General features: G+C 40.1%; 1 protein-coding gene across 1 annotated transcript; it reads right to left on the reverse strand.

Annotated features, from left to right (window-relative positions):
• Positions 1-1,520: 1,520 nt before the first annotated feature.
• On the reverse strand, positions 1,521-23,926 carry LOC130220280 (adhesion G protein-coupled receptor G3-like; the record flags this gene model as incomplete). Its single annotated transcript, XM_056452651.1, has 9 exons — positions 23,792-23,926; positions 23,551-23,713; positions 19,231-19,365; positions 18,996-19,109; positions 18,869-18,905; positions 18,692-18,792; positions 17,121-17,245; positions 7,706-7,971; positions 1,521-1,611 (listed from the first exon to the last, which is right to left on the reverse strand). Coding segments are annotated over exons 2-9 (1,004 nt in total), but the record flags the coding sequence as incomplete, so codon positions are not given.
• Positions 23,927-24,725: the final 799 nt, after the last annotated feature.

Raw genomic sequence — 24,725 nt, forward strand, 5'->3', positions numbered from 1 at the left:
ATAATAATAATAACAATAACAATAATAATAATAATAATAATAATAATAATAATAACAATAACAATAATAATAATAATAATAATAATAATAATAATAGCAATAATAATAATAATAATAATAATAATAATAACAATAATAATAACAATAATAATAATAATAATAATAATAATAATAATAATAACAACAACAACAACAACAACAACAACAACAACAACAACAACAATAATAATAATAATAATAACAATAATAATAATAATAGCAATAATAATAATAATAATAATTGTTATATTTATTGAAAATAAATAAATGTATTTATAATAATTATTTTAAATGTATATATTTAAAATATATAAAGTCAACCACATATGGAGAGGGGGTATGTTTGGGGTGGTTTCGCCCAGGGTGCCATTTAAACTTAAACCGCCACTGCAGTTCATCATCGATTATTGCCTGCCAGCCCAGTCTAGTCTGTTTTTGCCTTTTTCGTTAAGGTTTTCCCCCTCAGGGTTGTTTTTGTTCCCTTTTTGTTTTATTTTTATTATTAATTAACACATTTGAGTTCCTGCACTTGAGTCCTCACCCTTTCCCTTCCTGAAACCCTGACACAGACAGTGCAAAGTACAGACAGTGCAAAATACTGTACAATGACATACTCCAAAACAATATACTATTAACAGTGTTGATAATTAATGCGTAAAAGACAAAAGATATGTGAAAGACAATAAATACATAAAAGAAAAACACACTTTACACACATATGTAGACACAAATAGACAAGTACACAATCAAAAAGTGTGTACTCTTAAAAAAATTAAATAATGCATTACTTTAAAATATATCTGTATCAAAGATAAATATCAAATCTAAAATGTATAGCTCTGGATCCAACATTTTTAAGTAAATGAAGGTTATACTGTGTGATGTTAATTTAATAGTTAAAAAATATTTGTGCAACTTCTGAAAGAGATCAAGCCTCAGCCAGGTAAGAAAAAGTAACACAAAAGAAACGCAAAAGTAAGATAATGCATTGCTTATCATAGAAAGTAGCTAAGTTACACAACTAGTTTACGTTTTTGGAGAGTAACTCAATATTGTAATGCATTACCTTCAAAAGTAACTTTCCTCAACACTGGTTTTCACAGTGCGTGACTATCTGAGGTAGTGTTCAGTTGCCTCAACAGAAACAATCACTGAAAACTTTTATTTTTTATTGTTTGAAAGTGCATGTGAGAAGTATGGGGTAAATAACTTCAGGTCACATGTGAGATCAAAAGTTGAGAGAGGCAAATGTTTCTGCTTTGTTTCTCTTTGACGTTATTGTAAAGCTTATTTATTCTGATATTGTGTTTTATAACTAATCCCGAACTTAACGCTGACCTTCATCTTGCTTTCTGATTGGTTGTATAGGTCAACACTCACACAGCATGATTTGTTGACAAATGAACCTGTCGACGAGTGAAAATCAGGGCTATAAGTGTGTAGCATGTTAGAGAATTGCATTACATTAAAGAACTGCTTACATTTGAGCAATTTTTCCAGATGTTGAGTTCAGGGTCACTGCATTATATCCTCCTGTAGAAAGAACAGCCACGACTATCGGTGTCGAAAAACCTGATGATACACAGAAAACCCCCAATAAATAAATAAATAGAATCCATAATAGCCTTTTCATTTGAGATAATAAAATAAGCAACATTAAACAACAAATAAGCAATGCTTCTCATTTTAATTCAGATTATACTAAAATAACTAAAACTGAAATTAAAATTGAATGAACTGTTCAAAAAACATAACCTAAACTGAGAAGCAAATATTAGGATAAAACAAGTAAAAATGAATAGAAACTACAGTGTAATAAAATACTTTTCATTAATTCCAATTAATTGAGTTCTTCAAGATCTGGTCAAGTGGGTTTTGGAAAAATAATATCTTATTTACAGTTTATAACGCAGCTGGTCTCTGCAAACCGTCTGTAGAGTTGTTTATCAAAAAAGTGCCTGATAAACAAAGACAATGTCTCTCAAAAGAGTCAACTCTGACTCACCTTAATGAAATGTTATATTGTTAAATTGTCTGCTAACAATCTACATCAACACAATCAAAGTAGCTCATTTGCATAATCCCCGCCTACCATTTTGCCAGCTAACCAATCATCATCTGCAAGGGGGAGGGGCTTACAAACCTTAAGCACTGAATTGAAATCATTGTAAAATGATGAGAAAATAACTTTTTTAAATCTGATTTTAGATGCATTTAAAGTTGTAGGAGACTTCAGCACAATATTTTAACACTTTAAAATATCATATAACCTGCTTTTTGAATATTAAAGGGCTCCAATTTAGGCCTAGATGTAAAATAAGTGCTTTGTGTCTCCAGAATGTGTTTGTTTCAGGTCAAAATATCTATCAGAGCATTTATTATAGCAGTTTTGAGGGGTCAGAGTGAATTGTAGCAGGTTTTGTGTCTACATATGTGTGTAAAGTGTGTTTTTCTTTTATGAATATGAAAAATGTCGTTAAAAATCCCAGTCTTTTCGAAAAAGAGTAAACAAACATCCTGGCCAAATTTGACAACTGGCCTCTGTCCATTATGGCCTCTTAACTAGGGATGGGTATCGTAACAGTATTACTACTTTTATCGATACCACTTATCAATTCGGGACTTTAATGGATCTCTTATTGGGTTTTTTTTTGAAAGAAAAAACAAATTGAACAGAATAAACAACACTTTATTTTGTTATTACATTTTTATGTGAAATAAATGAAACCAATAAAAATAAAACGACATAAAATGACTGTTTTTAACCATTCTTCTAGAGAAAAATCAACATGTTAGACTTTTCTGGCAGAAGTCGTGATCTTTCATGGCTCATGGCTTATTGTGCAGTTGAAGATATCCTCTTTGAGTTGCAAAATGCAGTTAAATGATAATGTTTATGATTTTTCATTAAGGCATAAATGAGTTAACAGTGTTTTGGGAGTTCACTGTGCTATAATATAGTTTTCGAGCATCTTGCAATGTAAAGATAAGCATTTTTTTATAATTTCTTAATAAGCATAGTTTATTATTAGACTATTCATAGGTTATATTTGTAAATACAGCTGATGTAAAAACATTATTAATGCTGAAGATTTATTAAGGCTACTGCAGAAAAAAGCTGTTTTTCATTGCAACCGAATGTGTGTGTTTATTTAACTATTAATATTAGACTAATTTAGGGGATTGACTGCTGGCAAAGGATGTGGATGATGTAACGTTACCATTAGTAGCTAGGCAGTCAAAACTTTTCATTGCAGTAATGCACTTTTTAAAAATACTTTCACTAAGCCAGATTGCTTGCGTTTACGCTTATACAAGATACAACAGGCATTGTCGCTGTCCACATGGGAAATATAACCAGTTTGGTTCACTTCACAAGCTTACGGGCTGTGTAGGCGTGAGTTTGTGTCACAAGCTATGTTTGCGCTAGGGATGCAACAATTAACCAGTTCACTATTAACCGGTTTCACTATTAACCGGTTTCACTATTAACCGGTATCACTATTAACCGCGATTTAATTCGTCACGGTTAATTAATCGTGCAACGCACTCACACTTTTCAAGCGCATTAGTTGAGATCCGGGCTTTTGTGAGCGCGGGAACTGCAAAAGTTTGAGTAAGAAGCAATGAAAAGTACACAGGTTTGCAAACCTATTTAAAGTTACTAATATTAGCGCCGATCATGCGGTGAATGTTGATCCGCCAGCCGAGATCAATCCAGTGATTTTGGAGAGAGTGCTGAAAGACTCGGAGTGGATCAGCTGTTTAATGACCCGAATCTCAATGCATTTCATTCACTGCGTTTTCAGCACAAATGGACGCTAAATGTAAAATCTGACAGTCTATATATCTTTGCCAAAGAAGCTCGACTTTACTATGTTTCAATTGAAAATTTGGCTCATGACAAAGAACGGTACTGTGCAGGTGGTCATCGCAAGAATCCTATATCCTCATATATAGTGTCGGCTGACTCGCCTGCTTTTTTCCACTAACACAGAAAAATGTAAATCAGAGCATAATGAGACTGAGCATTTAAAATGACACAAACCAAAACCTTTAAAGAGTGGTTTCTGGTTATTATATTGACATGCGGATAAAAACAATAGTGCAAAATGAACATTTCTTACTGCAATGCTTCATTTTTGTTTAATGCAAACCATAGATTTCTTTGTCATAATGAAACAGTTGGACTTTTTACAGCAGGTAACTCACATTCAAGCACAATCAAGGCAGCATGATAATGTTATTCATTGTTAGTATTATTATCATCATCGCCATCATTAGTATTTGATAAATATTAGACATTAATTTTGGAATTAATGCTCAAATATCAGTAAATCATCACAGCATTAGTTTGTTTTTTCAGGTTTTTGTTAGTCCTGATTGACATTGTTTTCAAATACAATAAATCTCTTAATATACAATTTGCAGTGGTGCTCCTACATTTTTGGGTAGTGCCCCTAAATTTTTTCTGGCGCACCTACAATTTTTGAAGTTGGGAGCAACGGTGCTACCACGTAAAACAGTTCATTTCCTGCCCTGTATTAGACAAATACTATTTTTTAATTATTTATTTTTTATCCTGTCATTTATTTACAGTGTAAAATTGTTTAAATGTCAAAAATGTTACTTATTTTTAAGCACAAAGAGAGAAATGGACTATTGTTTGTTTTTAATATTATTTTGTGCTGTATTATTTGGTTTCTGAGCAGCAATAAATAACACTTTAAAATATTCCAACACAGGCTCATTGTGAAAACGTAGTCCTGCAGACGTTTCTGGAGACAGCGAATTACGTAGGCGGAGGTACGCATGGCTGCATTTCATTTCTTTAAACGAACGCTGCGGGGCGGTGTGACGCCGTTCCTTTTCGCGCTTACCAGCTGACCGCTTACCTCCGTATGGACGGCATTCCGGCTGCAACCAGTTTGTCCCGTTAGCGCGCCACAACCGTCGGCGGATTTGAGATGCCGAGAGGAGTTGACCACGAAGATGGGGGTTCGAGTCAGGTGAAGAGCGGTTCCAGAAAGCAGGTAAGAAAAAAACAGAATCCAAAATATAAAACAAACAAGTGAATAGCAGGGTGAGAATGAGGAGGAAAGACGAGGGCTTTAATTTTTTTTGGTTGCTTTTGAAACGTGTTGGTTGGGTTTAGGGAAGCGGGTGGGCGGGTCAGCCGATAAAATTGGTTGGGTTTAGGGAAGGGGGAGGGTGGTCAGCCGATCGTTCGCTCAGTCGGTCAGAAAGTCTGTCCAAAAGTGAGTCGACAGCGGCCTCTGGTGGGTTTACACGAGAACAACAGGCGCGAATGGCACTCGCGAGGGAAATTTGAGATCTCGAAAAGCGCACACGGCGACCTCTGGCGGATTCGCGAAAACAAAAACTGCAGAAAAACGTGCCGCCGGGACGTATTTCGCTGTCTCCAGAAATGTCTGTGGAAGTACGTTTTCAGAATGAGCCTGGGTTGAAATATTCATGTGAGTTTTCATGTGATTTACTAAACTAGTGGTGTTTTGAAATTAATGAATGCATAATAATCGTGATAACAGTGAAACCGTGACTATTTCTCAGACTATAATCGAACAACCAAAATCTATAATCGTTGAATCCCTAGTGTGCGCTTAGTGCAAGCCTCCTGAGTCCGCGCGCACACAGCCAAAAACTGTGAAGGCTTTTATACTTGGCGGGCTCACCAGAAGCATGAGCATTTCCAGCCTGATCTCAGGAGAAAACGTAAGTATTTTACGTTTTGTCAGTTTAGTGGCTAATTCGTACAAATTCAAACGAGTTGAGACATACCAAAATGTACGATTTTAAAAAGGAGGCGTGGCACCTAACCCTGCCCCTAACCCCAACAGTCATTTGGTGATGAGCAAGTCGTACGAAATTGTACGAATTCGATCGTACAAATTCATGCGAATTAGCCACTAAATCAAAAAGTTACGAATTGCTGTGAGATTGCTTTGCCATTTCTCATGTGAGATTGCCAACTGTGAAGACGGATATCAAATATCGCAAATTAGAAAATGTTTATCAGTTAAATTATGCTACTGTAAGTAAAGTTTATTCAGCAATAATTCTCTAGTACCAATAGCAGAACTGTTAACGTCAGAGCTTATCCATACTTAAGTCTTTTATAATGTAGCACCAATACCAATAAAGGTCTGAGTTTCGGTACCCATCCCTACTCCTAACCATCCCCATATCTCAATCTCCCCTCCACCAATCAGCTAGTGTGTGGTGTGCAATCTGGCTGCCGTCGCGTCATACCCTTTGAGTGTCCAGAAAAGCGCTATACAAATGTAAGGAGTTATTATTATTATATTAGGATAAACATGTCAGATAGAGAAGTCAGATGAGGTGGCTCGAGCATCTGTTTCGGATGTTCCAGGCATGTCCCAGCAGGAGGAGGCCTCAGAGAATACCCAGGACATACTGGAGGGACTATGTCTCTCGGCTGGCCTGGAAACGCCTTGAGAGGGAAGTCTGGAGTTCTCTCCTAAGACTGCTGACCCCGCGACTCGGCCCCAGATAAGCAGATTAAAATGACATGATATGACATGTCAAAAATGACAGACACACACAAACTTGCGCACGTTTAACATGTTGTGTTGTTTTTGCTCATTTACTTGCAGTAAATGTGGTAAACCAAACAGGTAAATATGCTGTTGAGATCCATTATGCTACTGTACAAATAAACCCGATTAACATCCACAGACTCCTGTTGTGTAATTGAAGCGTCCTCGTTTATAGTTGTGTTCACTATGCAGACGTGCAGATTCCAGCAATTATGAATTATGTGTCACGATTGCAGGTTTGTGCGCTTTCCGGAGCGTCTGTTTTGTCACGTGGGTTCGTTTTGTTTTGGTTGTCTACGTGTATTGTTATGGTCACGTGTCATGCCAGTACTCAGCTGTTTTGATTAGCTCGACAGCTTAGGTTCATTAGTGGGTCTATATCTGTTTCCTTGTCAGTTCGTTGTGTTTGCTCATATATGTCTGTCTGTGCTCAGGACTGTGAGGAGTGTCTGCTGGACCTGATTATCGTCTGTCTGTCTCCCGGTTGCTACCACCCTTACCCCTCGTTCTCTCACTCATTTTTCCCTGTCCTGTCTGGTTACTTTGACTGTGTCAAATAAACTTTTTACTTGCATCTTTGGATCCTTCCCCGTATCTTATTACCGTAACATTATGTAGCTCAAAAAGTTCAGCATGCTATAAAAACACAAAGTGTAGCCCTTACTGCTTCTTGAAGAACAGTTTGACCACAGAGAGTTATGACAGATCTGTCAATCCCTGTTTCTTTGCTAATTCTGTCTTGTAGACATGTTATTGTGTGTTAATAACAGGTAAATACTGAGACATGGTAATATGTGCCTGTCAATATCGGTTGGCAAGGAAAACCACACTGCTAATTCACATCATAATCAATTTAATAAGCACTAATCTCTAATCCCAGGTATTTTGGATCTAGTAATTAAAAAAAAGAGACTTGTTGTGTTTATCTCTCTCCAATATGACTGTGAAAACCCTATACCCACACACAGTTCTGTCCAAACAGCTTACAGAAGATTTTGCATGAATGGTGCCCTTTAAATATCATAACAGAAGTGGGAACTTGACTGTGGCTTTTGGCTTTAAACTCTTGTATATGCTCCATCACTCACCCCAGCCCAACACGGTGATCTTCCTCATGTAGTTTGTGATAGAGACGTTCAGTCGGATGAGCCATAAGTACATATGAAGAGCTTGAATGAAGAACCAGGTGAATGTGGTCAGCATGGAGTAATGCATCAGCAGAGCTATGAAGACACACGCATTCTTGTCTCCTGAGTTTGCCATGCTCTCGTTTGACAGAAAAGACAAATTCAGGAGAAACAGAGCACCGAACATGTTGATCAGGATCTTCGTAGCCTGATTGGATTTGGCTTTCCTGTTGAAAGAGAAAGAATCTTTACTTTAAAGTGATCATGGACAACCTCAGTTTATATAAATAAGTATTTATCTATTTTCTGTCCTGTTTTAAGCCTTGCCAGAATAAGAAGGTCTGGCTGCAGACTGGGTGCAGATGCAAGCTGAGCTTTTTTTCTTAAATTTCATATAGTGATGCAGTTCCTATAAAAACAGAATATTAAATGAGAAAACAGTGGGCGTGGCTTGTTTTTTCTACTGCGAGCTGATTGGATGTAGTAAATCAGACGTGTCATTCAGAGAGATGGGGAAAATGGTTTGGGGGCGTGTTATTACGACCTAACAGACTCCTCCTGCTTATCATTACTGTTTGTTGTCAAAACTGGCAGCTGGAGGGGCGTGGTTAAGTGTTTGCCCCGCCTATTACCTCAGACAGCCCTAATCTGAGAATTTAACTGAAAACAAACAGGAAGTGCATTTGCAGACTTTAGTTAAAGATTACAAGGGCAAACTATTTTGTTTTTCTTAATAACACAGATTGATTGAACTTGGCCAGTGCCACGTGAACGAACAACTCAAACTTATCAGAATAGGTGAGCTTAGCTTATCATAGACAAAAGACAAAAACAGATGATTATTTTCTCTTTCTTATTGCATTATGACTTGTTTAAGGTTTTGCCAAATTTAATCAAATGACTCGAAAAAAGATTTGTTTATCTTGCTTAAAGTCCGAGTCTGTAAAATGATCTGAATTTCCCATCACTCCTGCTGTAATTGGCTAACAGTTTTAAAATCAATCAGGGATGAACAGGCAGTGAAGTAAAAGTGGGCGTCGATCTTCTGTGGAGGCTGAGCTCATCCACTTTATTACATCATAGACTCAAACACTCCAGAACATGTGGTTTTGTCTTTAATGTAAGCTGATTTTTAGAGGATCCACAAAGTGTTGAGTTAAAAGTGCCATGGAATGAATATATGCAATCAAGCTCAAACTTATTCATACCCCCGGCAAATTCTGACTTAAAGTTATTGTTCAAATGTAAATAACTGTTCAGAAATATTTTTTTCCACAATGATGCATCACTCTTTTCAAGAGTTGACACTTAGCTGATGATTGATTATAATGTTTGTTTGGCATGCTGGGAGACAGCCCTGAGCTCAGAATATCCTCGAGCCCGGGGCTCCCTCCCATTTGAAGGGCGGGAGGGGAGTTTGAGCTTGGGTAGATCTTGAGAACTCCTCTGCTTGTGAACGTGTTAGGAATAGCTGAGATAAAGCTGGCTAAGAGTTTGACTTAAGATGCTACTTTGGAGTAGTCAATTTGTGTATGTCTTTGGACGTTTGGAGGAACCCGGAGAAAAACCCAAGCGAGCACAGGGAGAAGATGCAAACTCCGCACAGAAGTGTCAACTGGCCCGGAGAGGGGTCGAACCAGCGGCATTCTTGCTGTGAGGCAACAGTGCTAACCACTGAGCTGCTGTGCCACCCTATCGGGAGAAGGGGAGGAGTCGGGCGGAAGGCGGGATTCTTCAAGACGAAGATGACTGGAGTGGAAAACTCTGGTTATTTTAGTGAGTCAGTGTTCATCTGATTGGCGCTATATGTGGAGCTGATGCAGGACCAGCCCATGCTCAATCATAAGCACATGATCCTCTCTAAATTAGTTTATAAATCAACCACACTAAAGAGAAGACTGTGTCATTTCCAGTCCAAATTAAAACAACTTGCTGTAGGCAACTATAAAGCAACTTCACGTAGGCATAGCTGAATAACAGTTCAGTACATGGACATGACATACCGTCAGCCTCAAACATCATTGTTTCCTCCTCCTCATATAAATGTGTGTAATTCTCATGCAAATGAATGTAAAATTCCAATGAAAAACCGGTTCATTGGAACAAAGCATGGACTGTTACATTGCACACAAGATCATGAACATGCACGCTCTGGGCTGAGTTTGACTGACCACACGGTTTGCATCATTTCACCCCCTCATTTTAAGAATATCTAAGCTTGAATTATGCTTACTGTGTATGTGGAACTCCTATTTTGAAAATGAATGAAACACCCATACACCCAAAGTGCTTCACGATCATGAGGGCAAGGAGAGAAGGGGTCTCTCCACACTACCACCAGTGTGCTGCATCCACTTAGATGATGCCACGGCAGCCACAGGACAACGGCGCCAGTGCGCGCACCACACACCGGCTATAGGGGGAGTGGAGAGACTGATCAGTGGAGGGGGATGATTGGGAGGCTATTATGGGTAAGGGCCGATGGAGGGATTTGGCCAGGACACTGGGGTTACACCCTTACTCTACCAGAAGTGTCATGCCCTTATTAATGACCACAGAGAGTCAGGACCTCGGTTTAATGTCTCATCCAAAAGATGGCGCTCACTGATAGTATAGTGTCCCCTTCACTATACTGGGGCATTAGGACAGACTGCAGGTTAAGCACCCCCTGCTGGCCTGACTAACACCACTTCCTATACACAAAGTATATATTTATTTAGCACCCTCTGAAGAGGCATAAGGTCTGTTTAAATGTATTTTTTGGATAATTTGAAACCCTTTATGCCTATAATGAGGCAAAAACACATGTAGACTGCCAAGTGTTCAATGCACATTTATGCATCATGTCATATCACTTAGCTCATTTCTTTAGATTTTTTCTTTTGCCGATTTTTTTCAAAAACTCATTTGTTTAAAATAAGTTTAAAGTACGACTGTATATACATCTTTATAGGCCCATCTTGTAGAGTATAATTATAATTTAGTCTAAACTCTCCAGCACTTCAGTTGATAATATTGTCATTTTACAAGGCAGATGACGAGACAAGATGGCGGCGCGTTCGGTTCGCGAGGCTCAGCGTCTCTCCAGTATCTGCAATTTTGCAGTATTATTCCTGCTCATTTCGGGTCTGTTCGTGCAGAACAGCAGTGCCTTTACATCGTACACCCAACAGGACATCTTGGATATGGGATTGTGCATTCCGGACAGTTTTATTAACAATCTTCGACTCATCCCTGAGATCGCCAGAACACCCGGGCCTCAGAGCCCTACACGGCCGGGCGGAAGTGCTCGGAGGCGGCGCAGAGAACGTAAACAAAGACGGGGGAAGCGCGGCGGGCTAAGAGCTAAGCTAAAGCTAACACCACACCGGCTCTCTTTACCCAGCATCTTTCTCGCCAATGTACGGTCACTGGTGAACAAAATGGATGAGATTCGACTGCGCATCAACCACAGCAAAAGATTATGGAACTGTAATGTCATGATTTTCACAGAAACATGGCTAAACAGCGGGATACCAGACAACGCTATCTCGCTAACGGAGCATCAAACATTCCGAGCAGAACGGCGGATGACTCCGGTAAGACCAGAGGCGGAGGATTATGCATTTATATCAACAAAGCTTGGTGCACAAACTCTGTCGTCGTTGGGAGACATTGCTCTGTTAACCTGGAATTTCTAATGGTTAAATGTAGACCGTTTTATCTGCCACGGGAGTTCACCTCCACCATAATAACTGCTGCTTATATCCCTCCTGACGCTGATGCCAAGCTTGCTATGAATGAACTTCATGCAGCCATCAGCAAACAACAGACTGCTCACCCGGAGGCTGCTTTTATTGTTGCGGGGGATTTTAATCACTCAAACTTAAAGACAGTGCTCCCCAAATTCCATCAAAACATTTTCTGCCACACAAGGGGAAACAAAACTTTAGACCAAGTTTACACAAACATGGCTGAAGCATATGCTGTGACCCCCCTCCCCCACTTGGGTCAATCAGATCACCTTTGTTTGTTCCTCACCCCCAAGTACTCACCCATCGTCAACCGTGTGAAGCCATCAGTAAGGACCATCAAAGTGTGGCCAGCGGGGGTGGACTCCACACTCCAGGACAGGTTTGAACACACAGACTGGAGTATGTTTGCTTCCCAGGCCACATGTGGCTCTCACACAGACATTGACAGTTACACTTCCTCTGTTCTGGAATATATCAACACCACCATAGACAGTGTTACAAACCAGAAACAGATCACCACATACCCAAATCAAAAGCCATGGATGAACAAGGAGGTGCGCCTCCTGCTGAAGGCACGCAACACTGCATTCAGATCAGGGGATGCACAGGCCTACAGCACTTCCAGGGCTAATCTGAAGAGGGGCATCAAAAAGGCCAAGCACTGCTACAAGCTAAAGCTAGAGGAGCACTTTTCCAACTCTGATCCTCGGCGCATGTGGCAGGGCATCCAGGCCATCAGCAACTACAAACCCAGCCAGTCCACCCCCACAGCCACAAATGTCTCCTTCCTGAACGAGCTAAATGACTTTTATGCCCGCTTTGAAAGAGACAATACAGAACCCTACACCAGCAACACTACCTCAACCGACCACTCAACTATCACACTCACCTCCTCAGAAGTCTACACCGCACTGAGTCGGATCAATGTGCGTAAGGCTGCTGGACCAGACGGTATCCCTGGGCGCGTCCTCAAAGCATGTGCAGAACAGCTCACTGGGGTATTCACAGACATTTTCAACCTGTCACTTAACCTAGCAACTGTGCCAACATGCTTTAAAACCACCTCTATTGTGCCAGTGCCGAAACACTCCAGCCCAACATGCCTGAATGACTACCGCCCTGTAGCACTCACACCCATCATCATGAAGTGCTTCAAGCGGTTGGTCCTGGCACATCTGAAAGACTCTCTGCCATCCACACTGGACCCACATCAGTTTGCCTACCGTGGCAACAGGAGCACAGAAGATGCCGTCTCCATAGCACTGCACTCTGTCCTCACACACCTGGACAATAAAAACACTTATGCACGAATGCTGTTTGTTGACTTCAGCTCAGCATTCAACACTGTCATACCCTCTAAGCTAATGATCAAACTTAGAGACCTGGATATCAACACGTCTCTCTGCAACTGGGTTATGGACTTTCTGACTAACAGACCTCAGAATGTTAGATCAGGCCACATCTGCTCCACCACCGTCACACTCAACACTGGTGTACCACAGGGCTGCGTGCTGAGCCCCTTCCTCTACTCCCTTTTTACCATCGACTGTAGGCCTGTGAACAGATCCAACACCATCATCAAATTTGCAGATGACACCACAGTGATTGGTCTAATCAGCAATAATGATGAGACTGCCTACAGGGAGGAGATACAGCATCTGGCCACTTGGTGCACCGACAATAATCTGCTCCTTAACACCAGCAAGACCAAGGAGCTCATTGTGGACTTCAGGAAGGGACGATCAGGCTCGCATGATACCATCCACATTAATGGGATGGCCGTTGAGCCTGTCTCATCCTTCAAGTTCCTGGGGACCCACATCTCTAAGGACCTTTCCTGGACCACCAACACCTCCAGCCTGGTCAAGAAGGCTCACCAGCGCCTATTTTTCTTGAGGCAACTTAAGAAGAACCAGCTTTCATCAGCCGTCTTGGTGAACTTCTACCGCTGCACAATAGAAAGCATCCTGACCAACTGCGTCACAGTCTGGTATGGAAGCTGCTCTGTTGCTGAGCGTAAGGCACTGCAGCGGGTGGTGAAAACTGCCCAACGCATCACAGGGACTACACTGCCAACCATTGAGGACATCCAGAAGAAACACTGTCTGCGCCGAGCACGCAGTATTCTTAAGGACACCTCTCACCCTGCTCACAGACTGTTTTCTCTCCTGCCTTCTGGCAGGCGCTTCAGGCTCCCCCGGACAAAAACCAGCAGACTGAGAAACAGCTTTTTCCCCAGAGCTGTCTCCCTTTTGAACTCTGCCCCTCACTGACTCTTTTGCCTCCCCAATACACTCCCACATTCCTTTAACTTATACTCCTCACAATCACTGCACTATTTAACATTTGCACATTTAAAGTTTGCACATATTCATTGCACTGATTCATTTACTTGAACTGGACATACCCACAGCACATGGACATTTGTAATTATGTTATCTATCTGCCACTCCTGATTATTAATATCATCCTGTACATATATTCATTTATTGTAAATCTGTTCATAGCTAATACTACCTGTATATAATGTTGATAGTACATCCATCTGTAAATATCACCATAGTTTTTCTATAACTGCACTTTATAACTTATACCTGTATCCTGCACTTGCTGCTATTGCACTGCTGGTTAGACCTAAACTGCATTTCGTTGCCTTGTACTTGTACATGTGTAATGACAATAAAGTTGAATCTAATCTAATCTAATCTATAGACTGATTTCACGCGGCCGCCATTTTTAAAATCAAAATCGAGGCTGCGGTGGGAAGAAACCCGGAAGTATTGTTGGGAGCTACATTAGAACGTTGTGTACTTGGCTGTATATCTTAAGGTCCGTTCTGAATGAATGGTGAAAATAAAAAGGGATATCAGAGCTCATTTTCAGCTAAGTTAAGGGAAATGGCACAAGTTAGCTAACGTTTTCTTTCCCAAACACACGTTTTAGATGCCATTTATCAAACTCGAGTTAATATACTGATTCTTTCACTATATTAGACTAGTCATGATACTGAATTAAAAGAAAAAACATCAATTTCCTGCTAACATTTAGGGCACTTTTGATGGCTCTCTTAAAACAGCGCTGATTTGCCATTGTGTTCACGTGCTCACGAAATGCTTGTGATTGGCCGAGAAGGTCATCAGTTCACCCTGCACTGTTTACAGAGTACAAACACAGACGAGCCGAGCGATCTGCTTGATGACTCGACTGATCTTCATGGCTGCTTCGCGCTCGCGCTCCAGTCTCCGTGTATCTGTGTTTGCACTGGGTAAAGGGCGGTAAACTGAGGTCAAACACAGATACACGGAGACTGGAGTGCGAAGCAGCCATGAAGATCAGTCGAGCCATCCGCGCTTAGCGGCGCTTCAATGTTAACTTAGTTGGAAATAGACAGTTTTAATACTTCAGTATCAGGACAACACTATTACAGACAACACGAGGGTGTGCTACAGAGGACTGCAGTGTTTTATCGCTCACTAGGTTACATAGGCTGAAATAGGGAAGCGTCCCCACAGTGTTTACCTGCTGCCATAAACTGAAGCCTAGGAGGACAGTTGAGCATATTACTCTGAAAGAGATTGTGATGTTGTTTGATGCGAATATGCTTTTAATTGTTTAAATTAAACTTACTGAATGATATTTAAGTGACGTTTACACCATTTCTGCATTTTGAAATCGCAGCAACAGCTGGAGGTTTGTAGTCCACAGCATGCATTGTTTACAGTGCTGGTCCTTTACTTCCGGGTTTCTTCCCACTGCAGCCTCGCTTTGGTTCTTTAAAATGACGGCCGTGTGAAATAAGCGTATTAACATAGCTGGCTCATTATTATTCATGACCATTCCAAATATGGCCAGAACCAAGTTTTTAGTTCTTGGGAAAATTTCTCTATTTATAAATGAACATATAACAGCATTTCTGGACAATTTTCGCACTTGCCTAAGCCACACACCTAACCCTACCTGACAAAAGTTTTGTAGTCAATCTCAGTTGTAAGAGCAACACATAATAACTTGACTTCTAGTTGATCAATTGTAAAAGTGTCAGATGGTAGATTTTTCTGATGAATCATCTGTTGAACTGCATCCCAATCATCACAAATACTGCAGAAGACCTACTGGAACCATCATGGACCAAAAATTCTCACAAATATCAGTCAAGTTTGGTGAAAGAGAAATCATGGTTTGGGGTATCAAGACATTTGTGCTGCCCATTACATTACAAACCACAGGAGAGGGCAAATTCTCCAGCAGGATAGCGCTCCTTCTCATACTTCAGCCTCCACATCAAAGCTCCTGAAAGCAGAGAAGGTCAAGCTGCTGCAGAATTGGCCAGCCCAGTCACCAGACATGAACATTATTGAGCACATCTGGGGTAAGATGAAGGAGGAGGCATTGAAGATGAATGTAAAGAATCTTGATGAACTCTGGGAGTCCTGCAAGAAGGCTTTCTTCACCATTCCAGATGACTTTATTAATCAGTGATTTGAGTCATTGCAGAGATGTATGGATGCAGTCCTCCAAGCTCATGATGGAGTCAGACACAATATTCATTCTGTTTCCACTGCAGCATGAGCACATATTCTATACTGGACATTATTGAAGGTTCAGTGAGCAGACTTTAGTCTAAGCAGAGTCAGACCTTACTGTCCTAATGAAATCATTCAACATCAAGACATGATCAGATTTTATTGTGCTCAAATAAGCAAAATCTAGAGGCTTTTGCCTTTCATATGAGACACTTCTGATACCAAATGATCAACCAGAAGTCAAGTTGTTATCTGCTGTTCCTAAAACTTGGATAGGCCACAAGACTATTGTCAGGTAGTGAAGTGAAGACTTAGAGAAACTTGTTCATGCTTTTATCAGCAGCAGGGTGGATTACTGTAATGGCCTCCTCACTGGCCTTCCCAAAAAGACAGTCAGACAGTTGCAGCTCATCCAGAACGCTGCGGCCAGAATTCTGACCAGAACCAGGAAATCAGAGCACATCACACCTGTCCTCAGGTCTTTACACTGGCTCCCAGTCACATTCAGAATAGATTTTAAAGTATTATTACTGGTCTATAAATCACTAAATGGCCTAGGACCTCAATACATTACAGATATGCTCACTGAATACAAACCTAACAGATCACTCAGATCTTTAGGATCAAATAGATTAGAAATCCCAAGAGTTCAGTCAAAGCAGGGTGAATCGGCTTTCAGCTACTACGCCCCTCGTTGCTGGAATCAGCTTCCAGAAATGATCAGATGTGCTCCAACATTAGGCACATTCAAATCAAGACTGAAAACACATCAGTTTAGCTGTGCCTTTACTGAATGAGCACTGTGCTACGTCCGACTACTATGTTTTTCTCTTCTTTTTAATTCTTTTATAACACATTTTATCAGCTTTTATTTTATTTTTATTCTTACCATTTTTATGTTTGTTTTTATTTCTCTTATACTTGTTTCTTTTCATTCCTGTTTATGTAAAGCACTTTGAATTGCCACTGTGTATGAAATGTGCTATATAAATAAACTTGCCTTGCCTTGCCTTGCCTTGCCTTGCCTAGTGTATATCAGAGAACCATTTTGATTTCATATTCACTCTATGACACCTTTGTAACAGCATTGACTATAAGAAGTGCTTTAATAGACTCTACCGCAGCAGAAAATGGATGAACAGAGCGATGGACAGAAAAAACACAGAGATCCCACAGCCGATTGAAGAGATGAGGGTCAGTGAATCCAGATACGGCGCTACAGCGTTTGCATCTGTGACCGGAGACTGAGAAATCAGAGAGAAAACACACAAAAAAGGTCTTCAGATGATATTTAAAAACTTTCCACATGTAAAATATGATCATGATTTATAGTAAATAGTGTAGTTTTTAGTATTTTACTGTATATATTATAGCATCTATAACTCTCTGTTAATCAGTTTTCTAGCAAATTATAGTATTGAACTGATAAATTGTGATTAATTATGTAGTATACTTTAGAATTTACTAGTGTGGTGTATTGTTGTATAATATACTCTATAGTTTTGTAAAACAACAGTATGGGTCACTTGTTTATATTACTGTATTACTGTAATGTTACCATAGCAACCATAGAATCACAAGTACTTTACTATAGTATATAGTGCTGCACAATATATCGTTTGAGCATCGATATAGCAATGTACACATCTGCAATAGTCGGACATGTGCAATGTCCAGACGCTATTATAGTTGAATAGTTTGTCATTGCAAAGTTTATCCATAATGTAGTGAAAGTTTATCATTTACATGTTTTTAGACCTGGGCAGCACAGTGGCGCCATGGGTAGCACAATCGCAGCAAGAAGCTGGTTCGAGCCCCAGCTGGGTCAGTTGGCACTTCTGTGTGGAGTTTGCATGTTCTCCCTGTGTTCGTGTGGGTTTCCCCCACAAGTCCAAACACATGTGGTACAGTTGAATTGGGTAGGCTAAAATGTCCGTAGTGTATGTGTGTGAGTAAATGTGTATGGGTGTTTCCCAGTGATGGGTTGCAGCTGAAAGAGCATCCACTGCATATAAAACATATGCTGGATAAGCTGGCGGTTCATTCCGCTGTGGTGACCCCAGATTAATAAAGGGACTAAGCCGAAAAGAAAATGAATGTTTGTAGACCTGTGAATATTATTAAGCATTTCAACAGAGCTTAAAAGCACAAGAAATTTTAACATTTGCAGCTTTAGATTACAAAGATTGTTTATATTTAATTAAATTAAATGTACAGTGAATATTACACAGTGATATTTTGCATTTAATTATTCAAGTTTTGTGGCTGAATACTGTAGGACTTCTCAGAAAATAAGAAAAGCACTGTTTATTTCATTCACATGCATTCATTTACATAAGCTTGTCATATGGTTATTTTGTAGAATGTTATGCAGAATAATTAAACTGAAATTATGAATTTGTTCTATTCAAGTCATCTGGTGAAATTATATTTATGGCATTGAAGAAAAACAAAATATCACAATGTTCATTTTTTCCAATATCGTGCAGCCCTAATAGGATAGTGTTTACAATGTAAACTATAGAACAAACGCTATATTGGTATAGATCTATAGACATATAAATCTATTAATTTCATATGCATACATTTGTTAATGTTATTTTGTCACCTTGTGTTCATTATCATGCAGACATGCACTAAAAGCTTCTGATTGAATGTGTTTTTAATTGAAACATGACTCTTCTTCTCACCATCAGCACTGCGAAGAAGGTCAGATGTGAACATGAGCACTTTATGGTGCTGTTGTTGATTTTGATCGTCTTACAGCCAAAGTTTGTCCACTCAGGATCTCCTGCATAGAAAAAAAGAGCGACCAGTTTTATAGTTTGTTGATGTGAACTGATATGTGGAGCCATAAATGTATTTACCGTTGCCATCCCAAGAACTACAGGACACATTACCGGCCTGTAAAAACACATTTGAGTTTAGTTTCGTTCTCAGTGTGTGATTATTATTATTATTATAAATGAAGTTCTTCAACAAAGCCCTTATTACCGGATTGCTCTGTGTAAAGAGCATTTCAATATTGTTGCTGAGGTTGAAGATGTTGGCTCTCATTGTGATTCCATAGACTTCATTATTCAGAATGGTGTAATTTTTAGTTTGATTCTAGATCACAAATAAAGAGAGCAGCAATGTGTGAATGTCGCTGATCTAGAAACATTTGTGCATTTTTTATATAACATTAATTTTAGGAAAAAAGCTAAACAAACAAAGCAGCACTTGTTACCTTATTCCCCATGTTCTTAAAGCGCAGAACTCCAACAAACGCACTTCCGTTGTTTTCCAGACGGGATTTATCAAAAGCCTCCTTGGAAATCTTTACAGTCCAAGAACAGTTCATGTCACTTTGACTCTCAACAACCTGTGAAATGAAGAAATGCCACCTTTTATAATCGAACATTCTTTACATAAAATAGTAATAAACTTACACATGCACAAATTACACATGCAAAATAACAATGGAAGCAAAGAATATAAGTGAAGTTTAGTTATAAACTAAATTCGAGAGGATCACGTGCTTATGATTGCTAGCGGCTGGATCCGTATTATCCAATTATCAATGCACCAATCAGACGACTCCTAAGCTACTACAAATACCCTGGGTTACGTACCACCGCTATCTTCGTTTTGAAGAATCCCCTCATCCACCCCTACTCCTCCTTCTTCCTAGATGGGTGACACGGTGGCCCAGTGGTTAGCACTGTTGCCTCACAGCAAGAACATCACTGGTTACAGGCTTTACCAAACCAGCAGACGTTTCTGTGCGGAGTTTGGATTTTCTCCCCGTGCTCACGTGGGTTTCCACCGGGTTCCCTGGTTTCCTCCCACCGTCCAAAAAACATGCAACTTAAGTTAATTGACTAATCCAAACCGGCACTATAGACATGCTCCTAGTAAATGGTTATCTCTCAAGAGCAATCACTGGCTGTTCATTGGTTATTACAGCGGGGGAGTTCTCCAGATCTACCTGAGCTCAAACTCCCCTCTCGCCTTGCAATGGGAGGGAGCCCCGGGCTCGAGGATCTTATGAGCTCAGGGCTCTCTCCCGGGACAGCATGCCAAAGTAGCTTATAATTAATCATCAGCTAACGGTGAACTCTTGAAATGATTTTAAAAGAGAAGCACACACAATGTAAAAAATATATATTATCTTAAATTTTTAAGTTAAATCATATTAAAAACGAAAACAAAAGCAACTGAGCAAAGTGCATAGCAGAGGACAAAATCGATTGTTTGGAAACAGTGTTAAAGGGATCAAAAATTTTAATTCTGTTATTAATTACTCACCCAATTGCTCACAATTCCAATCCCTGAGACCTTTGTTCATATTCAATTCAATTCAGCTTTATTTGTACAGCGCTTTTACAATGTAGATTGTGTCAAAGCAGCTTCACATAGAAGATCATAGTAAATTGGAACAGTGTTGAGCACTAATTAAGACACTTTAGATTAAATCCCAGAGCTCCCTCATCTTCCATAGACAGCAAGTGTCATGACATATTTAAAGTCCAGAAAAGACAGTCAAAACGTTCCATGTGACTTCAACTGTAATCATGTGATCCTTCAAAATCTTTTGTTTTAGATTAGTGGTTTGGAGTGCATATCAAATTGGCATGATCGCGCAATTGCAGCAAACAGGGCTTCATTATGTCATTACAGTTTCAAAACATTTTTCCATTGGGGAAAAATGTGTAAAACCCCTCCATTGGGGTCTGTGTAATACCATAAAATCCACATGACTCATGGGGATTTGTTCAGATTGCCGCCTAGTGGTGAATATATGAACAGGTTTAGATATCGATCAGGTTGTCATGGTCCTAACCTTCGACCACCTCCCATTCCACAATGCACCGGCTCCTTATGGCTCCCCCTACAGGTGGTGGGTCTGTAGGAGGATGGTCTCACGTCGCTTCTTAGGGTTAAACCTTCGCATACAAGCCACAACCCTAGGCCTTCGCTCCAGGGTAAGGTTCGGACTGCGCCATACCAGGCAACATCACAGTCCTCACTGTTTTTGCGCTCATAAGGGGTTTTTGACTGCACTTTGTCTGACCTGTCGCCTAAGAGCTAACACACCCTACCAGGGGCTCAGGCACTCAAACCCCTCCACCACAATAAGGTGGCGGTTCATGGAGGAGTGCTCTGTTAAGGGCTGTCTCGTCCCTGTATGAACAGAGCAGGAGTTTGGTTCGCATTGCCGGCAATAAGTCATTATTGAACATGTTTCAGCATTTTTATGGGGTGGGGGGGGGGGCGGTGGGGGGGTTATCTCAGATCAGTTTTTTCAGAGTTTATGTGAAGTTTTTTTATAAACTAATTTGGAGAGGATCACGTCCTTATGATTGCTTGCAGCTGGTCCTGCATTATTCAATCTATGATTCACCAATCAGACGATTCCTAAGCCCCTATAAATACCCTAAGTTCCATATAACAGCCATCTTCATTTTGAAGAATCCCCCCTTCCACCCCTACTCCTCCTCCTTCCTAGATGGGTGGCACAGTGGCCCAGTGGTTAGCACTGTTGCCTTACAGCAAGAATGTCACTGGTTCTAGTGCTTACCTGGCCAGCTGTCATTTTTTTGTGGAGTTTACACATTCTCCCCGTGCTCACGTGAGTTTCCCCCAGGTTCCCCGGTTTCCTCCCAATGTTTAAGTTCATTGACTAATCCAAATCGGCACCATAGACATGCTCCTAGTAAGTATTTATCTCTTAAGAGCGATCACTATCTGTTCATTAGCTACTACAGCAGGGGAGTTCTCCAGATCTACCTGAGCTCAAACTCCCCTCTCGCCTTGCAAACTCGAGGGAGCCCCGGGCTCGAGGATATGATGAGCTCAGGGCTCTCTTCCGGGACAGCATGCCAAACAAGCTTTATAATCAATCATCAGCTAAGTGTGAACTCTTGAATTATCTTTTAATGAGACATTTGTAAAATAAAAATGGGACAATAGTTAATAGTCTTTTGTTGGCATGTTTAGAAGAGTATACCAGATATACTAAATATTTAATGATATTAGATAATTAGCTAAGTGCATTTATAATTTAAAGTCTGCAATGTTTTTGAAAAAGTCCATTTTAATGCAAGTTTAGCTACAAATGCTTCGAAACACCTTTGAATGATTCTGCAAAGCATTTGGCTCAGTTGTTTTGAAGCTTTGAAAAGCTTCATTTCTCCCATCACTGAGTTGAACCGATGAAGTCACGTGAAGAGTTTTGGTTCCTGTACTGGACTTTGAATGTGTAAGGACCTTTGTTGTCTATGGTGGACAAGAGAGCTCTCGGAATTCATCTATTTGTGTTTGGAAAACGAATGAAGGTCTCAGGGATTGAAAAGACAAGAGGGCAAGTAAATAACCCTGTGCACTGTTAACTGTCATGCTGTCTTGATTGTTGCTGGTTTTCCCTGTTGGGAAGAGGGACAGTGTGTCGTTTTTACTGTGATCATCAACTCAATTCATCTTTACAATGTAGATTGTATCAAAGCAGCTGAACATAGAAGTTCTAGTAAACTGAAACTGTGTCAGTCCAGTGTTCATAGTGGAAGTTCAGTTTAGCTCAGTTCAGTGTGATTTAATTTTCACTGCTGAGAGTACAAACACTGAAGAGCAAATCCAACGATGCGCAGCTCTACAAGTCCAAAACCAAGCCAGCCAGTGGTGAGGAACAACCTTCACCAATTGACCAAAGTGAAAGAAAAAAACCTTGTGGTTGGGCACGACCATTTCTCCTCTGGCCAATGGTCTTGTGCAGAGCTGCAGTCTAGGAGAATGTTGGACGTCCATGGTGGAGAAGTTGCAGGAGTGAGTAGGTCACTGACGGGTGATCAGAATCAATGCAAAGACTCGTCTGTCACTGGGGTCTTATGTCTCAGTCTCATGCTCTCTACTCCTCCATAATCGCCACAGTATCTGCTCAGGATACGGCCTGGTCTAAGATTATAGAGACCTCTAAAAGTGCTCTGTGGTTGGCATTATCTCTTCACAGGTCTGCACATCAGTTGTCAGCATTAACCCTTTAGATAGGCCTGTGCAAAAATGTTCAAACAAGAGTTCTGTGGCGTCAAAGAGCAGATTACAGTGTGTGTGTGGGTGTGTGTGTGCGTGCGTGCGTGCGTGTACTGCATATTGAAGGCGGAATGGTTTTTTACTGCACTGCTACTGATGATCAACAGGTAAAAATGAAACATGTTCCCTCTTCTCAACAGGTAAAACCAGAACCAATCAAGAATGCATGGTTATCTGCTGTCATGGCTTTGCAATCAATAAACGTGATTATAATGAAAGTCAATGGGGCAAAAACAGCCCAACATAATTAAAGTGGTCAATTTGCCCAGGGTGTATGGTTGAGTTTTTAGAAACGTTCAAACATTTCCCGAAAACATGTCCCAAAACAAGAATAGTCAACAAAAATCAAACACAAATCAAAAATCAAGACATTTGTGGCCAAATCAAGACTCAGAATCAGCCCAGAGTGGAGGTAAACATCCCCAGCAGCACACAAGTGATAAAGACAGAACCTTTGGGAGAACTAATGCTTTAATTTTACTTTGGCTTTATTTGAGGAGTAGCATATGTCGATGTCTTTGGTCTCCATGTCTTTGGCTTGTACATGAAGAACCCCAACAGCGTCCCCAATGACAATCGGCACACTGCTTTTATTGCTCTTCTCCATCTCCTCCATCTTAGACTCCAGGCTGGACAGTGAGTGCCTGCAACATTTAATTGAATCATTTAGTAGACTGTAAGTGGTGTTTAAGGTTTAAAATGGCTGGTAAACGCACACTTACGATGCTTCTGAGGGATCGACATATACTTCTGCTGCTGTAGGGCTCTCAGGTGAGTGGGTAGTGGCAGTTGCATTAATATATGTTGTTTCTGTTGTTATACTGGTGGTTGGATTGTGTGTTGTTGTATCTGGTGATAAACTGGTAGTAAAATTGTGTGTTCTTGTGTCTGTTGTTGAACTGGTAGCCAGGTTATGTGTTGTTGTTTCTGTTGTTAATCTTGTAGTTGGATTGTGAGTTGTTGTTTCTGTTGTTAAACTTGTAGTTAAATTGTGTGTTGTTGTTTCTGTTGTTGAACTGGTTGTTGGATTGTGAGTTGTTGTTTCTGTTGTTAAACTTGTTGGATTGTGAGTTGTTGTTTCTGTTGTTAAACTTGTAGTTGGATTGTGAGTTGTTGTTTCTGTTGTTAAACTTGTAGTTGGCTTGATAGTTGTCGTGTCTGTTGTTAAACTTGTAGTTGGCTTGATAGTTGTCGTGTCTGTTGTTAAACTTGTAGTTGGCTTGATAGTTGTCGTTTCTGTTGTTAAACTTATTGGATTGTGAGTTGTTGTTTCTGTTGTTAAACTTGTAGTTGGATTGTGAGTTGTCGTTTCTGTTGTTGAACTGGTTGTTGGATTGTGAGTTGTTGTTTCTGTTGTTAAACTTGTTGTTGGATTGTGAGTTTTTGTTTCTGTTGTTGAACTCGTTGTTGGATTGTGAGTTGTTGTTTCTGTTGTTAAACTTGTTGGATTGTGAGTTGTTGTTTCTGTTGTTGAACTGGTTGTTGGATTGTGAGTTGTTGTTTCTGTTGTTAAACTTGTAGTTGAATTGTGAGTTGTTGTTTCTGTTGGTAAACTTGTTGTTGGATTGTGAGTTGTTGTTTCTGTTGTTAAACTGGTTGTTGGATTGTGAGTTGTTGTTTCTGTTGTTAAATTTGTTGGATTGTGAGTTGTTGTTT

The sequence above is a fragment of the Danio aesculapii genome, unplaced genomic scaffold (genome assembly GCF_903798145.1).
Source record: "Danio aesculapii unplaced genomic scaffold, fDanAes4.1, whole genome shotgun sequence".
NCBI lineage: Eukaryota > Metazoa > Chordata > Actinopteri > Cypriniformes > Danionidae > Danio > Danio aesculapii.